Source organism: Drosophila innubila, chromosome X (genome assembly GCF_004354385.1).
Source record: "Drosophila innubila isolate TH190305 chromosome X, UK_Dinn_1.0, whole genome shotgun sequence".
Lineage (NCBI taxonomy): Eukaryota > Metazoa > Arthropoda > Insecta > Diptera > Drosophilidae > Drosophila > Drosophila innubila.
The window spans coordinates 5,695,198-5,704,851 of NC_047626.1; the positions used below are offsets into that span (position 1 = coordinate 5,695,198).

The 9,654-nt window shown below is 31.7% G+C and overlaps 1 protein-coding gene across 4 annotated transcripts; it reads left to right on the top strand.

Annotated features, from left to right (window-relative positions):
- The first annotated feature begins 4,089 nt into the window (after positions 1-4,089).
- Positions 4,090-8,616, top strand: LOC117788469. Of its 4 annotated transcripts, none has more exons than XM_034627251.1 (6): positions 4,090-4,432; positions 4,941-5,140; positions 5,685-5,702; positions 5,958-6,222; positions 7,630-7,858; positions 7,926-8,616. In XM_034627251.1, the coding sequence occupies exons 1-6, from the start codon at positions 4,246-4,248 to the stop codon at positions 8,041-8,043; spliced, it is 1,017 nt and encodes a 338-aa protein (XP_034483142.1). In that variant the 5' UTR covers positions 4,090-4,245; the 3' UTR covers positions 8,044-8,616. The 4 variants fall into 4 exon arrangements, with proteins under 4 accessions (XP_034483142.1, XP_034483158.1, XP_034483150.1 ...); XM_034627267.1 differs by having other exon boundaries at positions 5,958-6,159; XM_034627259.1 differs by lacking the exon at positions 5,685-5,702.
- Positions 8,617-9,654: the final 1,038 nt, after the last annotated feature.

Sequence of the window (9,654 nt, forward strand, 5' to 3'; positions counted from 1 at the left end):
CTGCTTACAAATTGCACATATTTTACGTAAAGAAACTTGAATCTTTTTTATCCATTTCATCTCTAAAATGTTGAGCAAAATTAAGGACAGCAGAGTATTATAAAAATATGCATATATTTATATAAAGATACGCTTTGATTATAGCATGTAAACTAGTTTCGATCTATTCTATATGTTTTTACTTATCGTATCTTAAATTCTGCATAGACGTGAGCATTTCTTTGACACACACACACACATAAATACACACATGCGTGCTTGTCGTGTCTATCTAGCCATCCCAGTGCTATGCGCTAGTGCCATATTAAATCAATCACTCGTAGAGGACGTCAATCATTTGGCATATGTATGTGCCTAGAGCTTAATACGAGCCGAAACGCTTGTTCTCTCCCTCCATACTTTATATGCGTAGATTTAAATCATTTGAATGCAACTGCAGGTTGACTGACTGACTGGCTGATTGAAGTGATGATTGATGGTGGCCAAAAATAGCTGTATTTGTATATATAACGATCGAATCGATATGAATTCTAAACTTCCATCAATTTGTTATTCGATTTAAGAAGCTTTGATTGATCAATCGTATCAATTTGAGAATGATTGATGCTCGATTGATGGTTAGGCAAAAACAGTGACATTGGCTTACCATTCATTCAATCGTTCAGTATGTCCAATGATTGATCAATCAACATTGATTGTAACAACTTAGCAAATTTAACAAACATAAACACACACATACATACACACACAAACATACATGCACATAAATAGAAAGCATACAACATATTTACGCAATTATCGTGTGTATCGATTCCAATACAAAGACTTTTTATTATTATTATTATGTTTAGAAATATATATATTTTATAAACAATTATTTAAATTAATTATTAATTATTTTGTTTATCTCACAAATTTATTATACTTATGAATAAGACAATTTCGAATTTCTAGTCAGTTCGAAGCGTACAAATCGTTTTGTTACACCCACAAAATACATACATCACACTCATACATATGTATCTGTAGTATCAATCATTATTTTTGCCATGCTTTTACCAGGCCCAACAAACAAAAAAAACAAAGAAAATGAAACCACACACAATCCTAAGGCTAAGCTATATAGATATATATAAACATATATAAATGTACTATTTGTATTATCCAAAAAAGAAGAAGAGAATGCATAGAAAGCTGATAAAGTTGATAAAAAAAAATAAAGAAATTGTATTTGTTTGTTTCTGTTTTCCTTTTTTTTTGTGTTCTTTTTAAGCTAAATCTAAAACAAATCATAAATAATATAGTTAATATGAAAGAAACGGAAAAAACAAATATATATCGATATGATTATATATGTATATCGATATATCGAGCTATATATATTTAAATAAAATACTGAAAAGAGGCAGCAACAAATATCGTAATACATCTAATTATCTACCTATACAAAATGCAAATGCGATTGTTTAAGCTGCTTACTGCAAATCATATGCATATATATATATATATATATCTATATATGTATGTATAGTGTGTGTACATGTATAGGATACACACACAGAGACGTAAACGATGACGTAAGAATCTAACAAAAAATTCGCTTGGCACACGAGACTACTACAATAAAAAGTACTACGAGTCCTCCCTTAAAAAAAAAAAAAACTGATCGATGACAACAATGTTATCGATATATAGATATATCTATACAAATTTAATCGTCAATCGATTAATAATTATCGAAATTCGTATGTAAGTTCCATGAATGTCCCACCTGCCTGGCCATCCCGCTTTTCGTATCACGCCCCTTCGCCCGCCCGCCCCCCAAACCACGCCCACTTTTGAACGCCTCCCGCTGCTGATTTGCACCTTGCCTCTAAACTAAAACACCAAAATAAAGAAAACTATTAACAAATCGAAAATTGAATATCGAAACATAAGCGATAAACGATAAATTATAAAATGAGATAAATCGAATGGGGGAAGAGGAAGATGAGATGATAAAAGAGAAACCGCCGCATAATTGTTAACATTGTATCAGTTATTACGTAGTTGTTGTGTATGTATTTGTATGTAAGGTCTGTGTAAAGCTAATAATCGATAAATCGATAACTCGTTTAAGACTTCTTCTTCATTTGGAGCGCATTGTGTTTAAAGTATCGGTAGTATTGATGATATATGTATCTCTATTTTTTTTTCTCCTTTCAAAACTGGCGTAATATTTGTTTCTTGAATTTTCTTTTCCTATTTGTTTTCTCCCCATTCCCCTAGCATTTCCCGGTGATCTCCCTAAGAAAGCTTCTTAATATAACGATATATATATATACAGCATATATAAGGTACATCTATTATATAGTCCATATATCATATATATAATACGTCTCCCCACAATTGCCCTTTGGCCACGCCCCATTTACGCCCTTAAGCACCAACTGCTTGCCTTTTGCCTCAACTGTACTCGGTTCTTAAGTGTTGCTCATCCGATTCCGATTGTTTTTGCTTCTTTATAAATAAACATATATACATATATATATATATATATCAATATATATTTCTGTTTTTTAATTTATTTACAATTCTGTTATCTATATGAGAAAATAGTAAAAATTCTAAAACAAAAAAATATGCAAACAAAAAAAATGAATACTGCAAAAGATGTATACAACAAGATGAAAAAAATGATAATGAAATGAAATTATAGTTGCCATGTAAACACTTTAGTAGTTTATTATACTTATTATAATATTATTAAGTGGAACAACACATACACATTTTGTTTAAACGATAAAAAAAATCAATTCGAAGCAAACAAACAACAACACAAAAAATTGAACGATAAAAAATACTATAAATATTCAAAAACTGAAATATTAATTTAAATAAAATAATTTATTAATAAACCACATATTATGAAATGACATAAAACCAAACCACTGTCTATTTATTTTCACTTGGGATTGTAGGAATTGGAAACGATAAAAGTCTAGCTAGTCTCAACGAACTCGGAGATTAGCAAAGTTAGAGATGCGAAATTTGGTGTGTAGTTTCTTCTATCCATATATTATCTGTCTGTCTCAAGAAAGTCATTGTAACGTCTCAAGGAACTGAGAGATAAACAAAGCTACAGACATAAAATTTGGTATAACGAATCCACAATCAAAATGTTGTCGATGCTTTGCAAGGAAAACAATGTAATGTTGTGGGAATTTACTAAACTGGCATTCCGAAATTTGACTTACAAGCTTGATGATTCATAAACTCTGTCTGTATTTTTAAAACTGAGATATTAAAAGAGCTACACCCTGAAAATTTCAATATATCGATATCGAACCTGTCAACTGATTAGTTGATTGTAAGAATTTGGAGATTATCGTAGCTAAAGACATGAAATTAGTATATGAGTTCTTCGATTAATATATACTTATGATTGGCATCAATAAAGTAGATCTTAAGCCAGCGAAATGATCTATCATCAACTAGTCTATAAGAACTCAAAGGTAAGTAGAGCTGCATCTATGAAATTAGTTAAATAGATTATTTGATCATATATTATATGATCTTTATTCTCTTTATATGTCTGCAGATGCATATATATAGTTAATATTGAATTTGTACGCTCCAGAGGCGCTTAGCTATATCAAAATTTTGCCAATTGCCCTTATAAAGTCGTGTTCTTGAAATTTACGCAACATTTGGCGCTTCTTTAGACGCGTGATCTTGACGATGTTGTCGATGGCGTCAACCTGCATCATTATAAGATCCCCTCTATCGCTTGCTCACCCCCTAAACGCCTCCACATAGGTTCTACCCACTCGGGCTGAGCCAATGGCCATGTCCGCCCACTCGGCCGAGTCGAATCGAGTCGAGGATCAATACGAAATGAAATATTTAAGTGCGTTTTACGTCTACGTCTTATTCCAATTGTAAGAACTTCCAATTTGAGCAAAACCGACGACGACATTTTGCCACACCAAAGATCGTGTGTGTACATGTGTGTGTGTGTGTGTGTGTGATTCGACTTTCATTTCGTTAGCTGCGATCGCGACTCAACGAAGCATATAAAAGCCATGGGAGAAGCATTTCCATGTTTCAGTTGCTTCAAAATTTTCGTGCACTCTTCAACTCAAATAAATTCCAACGTTTTTCTTTTCTTTTTTTTTTTTTTTGGTTTTGGATCAAGAATTGATCTGAATTGATCGTGTGAATCGTCGTTTATATCGAAAAAAAAAAAAGAAAATATAACGAAATATGTCTTATATCGGCAACGCATCGGATTTGGAATGTGAAAAGAATGAGTTCCCCAGGCAAACGCGTCCTACGGGCATCGTTACCAAAATGGCCGCCCACAAGTTATCATCGGAGCCCAAGTGGACCGATAAACGGGAGGATGATTCCGACTCGGAAATCTCCTCGCCCGATAATTTCCTAACCAAAGGTGCTCAAAGTTCAAAAATGCAAAGTTCTAATAACGTTTTCTTTTTAATTCTCTTAAATATGTATTTCTACTCTGTAAACTGTAACCCTATAAAGTAAACAGTCTCTTTGAGCTCGGCAGCTGGTAGAGCTGCAGTTACCATATTTGGGTCTAAAGCTGCTCTACCATTTGTAATTGAAGTTCACTAGAAAATTTATTATAAACTTTCACTATTTTTTAAGATATTTTGAAAATTTCATAGTGTTGCGTTAAAAAACATAAAAGTTATGCAGGAAAATATTATCAGCAGGCATTGTAATGCCTCAAAAATGCTTACAGAGTATCAACTAGTCTAACACTTCCGAGTAGAGCTTTATTTTATTTTTATATGCATGTTTTTTAAGTGATTTTTTTCTATTCTAAACCGTAATATTCTTATATGTAGAAATGTAGAACTACTTGTAATATCGTAATATCATCAATATCATACTAACTGAGTTACAAATAAAAACTTCATCAAAACTTACAGGCGCATTTCTACTGACACCCTCCTATGAACTATCCATGGAACGAGCTGCTCTAATTTGTGAAAAAATGAGTTTCAAGGGATGTTTCAGCTTGACGAAAACGGCTACAGGAATTTTATTTAAATTCTCACATCCAGATGACTATCAAGCGGTATTCAAGAAGGGATTCCACAAAGTGACCGGTGCACGTTTCTATCGCAAAGTAAGTTCAATCATTTTAAAAAATTCCTAAAACACATGCTATAGTAACATATATAAAGGGTGATCTTGATTTGGGCACAAAATTGCAAAAAGTATAAGCTTAAACTTGAATAGAAGTTAGGGATTATTCTAGGAGTTAATAAGCTGATATCATTTAACATTATAATTTTTTATTAGTTTTTTTTTTTAATTAACATTTATCATTTAACAGATGTTAAAGGATATCTTTTTATCCATAATTTTAGTTTAATTTTTAAACTTTATAGATTTGTAGTCAAAAAATAGTTTTTCAGATTTATAGATCTTTATAATCTAAAAGAACAAGAATAGAACTATAATAAATCACTAAGTAGAATATCTATATAATAAGCTAGTGATTTAATGTAACAATTATTATATTAGTAGTAATTAATAATAGTAGAGTTAGTAGTTTTTAACCCCATTGTAGAAGTAGTATTCATTTTAAAATAAAAAAAAGCCACCTCTCATATATTGTACGTACATGAAATCTGAATTCTGAAATATATATTTCAACATTTTTGCAGCAAACATTCTCGCGAAGTGTGAGTACTCTCTCTCTGTCTCTGTCTCTGTCTAACTGTACTCTGTCTGTCTCTCTCACTCTGATTAATTGGCGTCACATTGGCAATTGTTTAGTCAGATCGCTACATAAACTCTTCCTCTTCAGATCAATCATCATCAATCATCAATAACGTATATAGCATAACATATAGAAAAGTTATATATAATTGTACTACTAATTTTTCCCTCCTTTCCCGTTTACTGAGTCGTATATTTGATTCAATTTGATTCTATAGATTGCCATACCATGTCGTCCAAGAAAAACATTTACCCTCTATGTGTTGGATGTGCCAGAGGATTTACCCGTCGAGGATATACGACATGCGATGTACAAGTTCGATTCGGTTGTCGAGGTCGTCCGACTGCACATCTATTCGAGTCCCGGACACTCGAGTAGCAGCAACATCCCAACTGGCAACATCGACAAGGGCCTTGAAGGTGAGCAGCTGATGTCCTCCAGCCAGACGCAGATGCAGACACTGCGCCGAGCGGCCATACGAAGTAATGTACACGTCCAATAAGAATACTACCTATAACTCTACCTATACCTTTAACTCTAACTTTACCTATGCCTAACCATGCCTCGGTTTCTGTTTCGGCCTTCAGTCCAAACTGCCACTCACTCACTCACCACGAATACTCATTTTTTGGCTATACATACAAAAATATAATTTTTCTTAATATGAGTAAAGCCTTTAAGGTGGAGTACCAGCGCCTTATAAAGCATACCTATTCTTGATCAATCAATATCAAATATTATAGTAGAAAAGCTTTTTTTTTACACATCATAGCTTGTCTATTTCATTATATTTTATATCACACAATTAATTTCTATTTAAGTTGGATTACTAGATCATATAGCTGTCATAGAAAATATCGGGTTGATATTTCAACCATTAGTATGAAAAAATTTGATTCTTTTTAGATAACTGAACTAAACTCATTCATTATGTATTTAATAATATAGTATATTTCCTGTTCAATTTTTTCCTTTAAAAGTTTTACTATATCACATAGCTGTCTTAGGAAATATCGGGAAAAAATCAACCTTTAGTATTAAAAGCATATAATTCTTAGATATTCCAACTCAACTCATTCATTATGAATTTAATAATTCATAGTTTGTCTATTCAATTATATTTTATATCACACAATTAATTTCTATTTAAGTTGGATTACTAGATCATACAGCTGTTATAGAAAATATCGGAAAAAAAATAAATTTTTAATATTAAAAACTGATAATTCTTAGATAATTCAACTCAACTCATTCATTATGTATTTAATCAGATAGTGTATTACCTGTTAAATTTTTTCCTTAAATCGTATAACTAAAGCTTTCTTAGGAAATATCTTAGAAAAATCAATCTTAAGTATTAAAAACTGATAATTCTTAAATATTTCAACTAAACTCATTGATTGTGCATTTAGTAATATGCTATAACATCTGATACATTTATTTTATAATCGTGTTACTTATGATATGGTAACACGATTATAAAATAAATGTCTTAGAATATATCGGAGAAAAATTAAGCTTTAGTACGAAAAACTTTGATGTTTCTTGAGCTATGTCAACTTATTTCACAAATAGTGTATCTAATGATATTTTACTTAAACTGATTAAATTTTTCTTAAATCGAATAGCTATATCATATAGCTGATATAGCAGCGATCAGTGAAATAATGAAATTATTGCATATTTTAAAAAAATGTTCTTTGTTTTTTTTATTATTATTTTGTTTGTGGCCATTAACCGAGGCACAGCTATAAATCCCTTGCAATTATTGCTTTCTACACTGCTTCAAAAGTTTTTTAACTAATATCGCAAACTTTTTCTCTTTCTGCTGCTTCTGTGCCTTTCCATTCCTGTTCCTGTTCCCGTTCCCATTCCTGTTCCTTTCACAGGCAGCAGCAGCGCCAAGAACGTTGTTGGTGGCATTGTGGCGGATGCCATTGAGAAATCGGAGCGTCCGGAACGCCGGGAGCTGCCACCGGCCGTAATACGCATTACACTGGCCTCGATGGATGAGTACAATATACTGCTCCAGAATGGCCTCAACTTTTATGATGCCACATTCTTTCCCACTGAGGCGAACATCTCCCTAAAAGGCGCCAAAATTGACTATAAACGTCGGTAGGTGATATTACACAACTCTCTCTCTCTGTCACTCTGTTTATTGCCGTCTCTTTTCCACTTGCAGCATGCTAGATGGCTCGATACCCGGGCGTGTGCGCGAACTTTTGCCCGTATTTGATGCAGCTGGCTTCTGCAAGTTGCCCCCACCCACAAGCAAGCTAATTAAACCGCCGAGGTCATAAGACGACAATGATAATGATGATGATGATCATAATGACGATGATGATGACGATGACAATTTCCCCCCACATGTTCCGGCTAAACAGTTTGCAACGCAGCAACAATTCTCTTGATTTGATTTGATTTGATTTCGTACAACGGATGGGAATGGAACCCAATGGATTTCCGCTGCCAACTACATTAAATTAATAATATAATAATTCCTCTTTTGGCTTACACATTTTTTTTTTTTCCATCTCTTGTGAACTCTTTTTTTTTTTTTTTTTCTCTTGCCTAGTTTTTTTTTATCATTAAAAGCCCATAAATGGCTTAGCGTCTAATTTGTTTCGATTGTCTAACAATAAATAAAAAAAAAAAAGAAACAACAACAACAACAATAAATAAGAAAAACACTTTTCAATGGCAAACGGAAATGAACTATGAAACTAATTCAATTAATTCATTTTAAGCCATTTGTCTCTGCTCTTAACTCGTTTTGCTAACCCATATAAAACCTGTAAAATGAATTTATGTAATCCCCTCATATCATTTATATATGATATACATACATGTCTACAACAAGAAATATATATCGAGAGATTTAATTTTGGTTTGAGGGCGGGGGCACAGAATATAATCATAAAAGTTGACATTTATAGTGTTAAATATATTATAGAGGTACTTTTAACTGTAAAAATAATGCTTTGATGTTATTCTGGTAAATCATTTGGGCATTGAAAGTTGACTTTAACCACGTTTTACCTTCTCTTAATATTATTTATCAATTATAGTTCTCGCCCAACTCAAGTAACTCAGATGTCTGGGAAGAGATTCTCTTGAAAATTGGAGAATACAAAGCTGAATAAGTATATTATACATATATGCTAAATTGGAGACTACCAAATTTTTTTTAGTGAAAAAATAGTTTTCCCTATTTCTCCTATACAGATAAAAAAAAAATTATTTGGGAAAAATGCATATTTGAACTTGATTCTCTATTTTTCGATTTGAAACTCGGTTCACAGATTAATCACATAGAGATTTTGAATAGTTGAAACACAAATCGCGCATTTGTTTAATACTTTTCGTTTGTTGTTTATTTTGCACTTTATTTAGGTAATTGATTTAGGTATACATAGATCTTGATTGATTTAACAGACAAAATTGTTGCACAAAGTAAGTAAGTATATAACACAAAGACATACATATGCATATCTATATATAGATATCGCGTATATATATTTATATTTTTAAATATATATATATAGAATATAGAATATATATGTGTATTCTGATAAGCATATATAATTTATTATACTGCAGAATGTCTTGTATATAATAATTAATAATTGATTTAAAGCATATAGTATTGTATACATTGATAGACATACGCATTTATATACAAACATATATATAGACAATTTGGTATATATATGTATGTATATATATGGGCATATCTATGCATATTTATATGTATAGGTATATAAGTAGTAATTATATAAGTAGTATATGTATATAGTCTGTTTAGGAAATACTCATAGAATATAAACGAATTCATTTTATTAATTCGTTTAATTAGTTGTTGGTTGTTTGTTTGTTGTTGTTGTTGTTTTTGTTTTTGTGGTGGTTGGAAA

Excerpts from the sequence above, each read along its gene's own strand:
- LOC117788469 (XM_034627251.1), top strand. The coding sequence starts at position 4,246 with ATGTCTTATATCGGCAACGCATCGGATTTGGAATGTGAAAAGAATGAG. Across the intron at positions 4,433-4,940 it reads CGATAATTTCCTAACCAAAG|GCGCATTTCTACTGACACCC; the intron begins GTGCTCAAAGTT and ends CAAAACTTACAG. Across the intron at positions 7,859-7,925 it reads AAAATTGACTATAAACGTCG|CATGCTAGATGGCTCGATAC; the intron begins GTAGGTGATATT and ends TTCCACTTGCAG.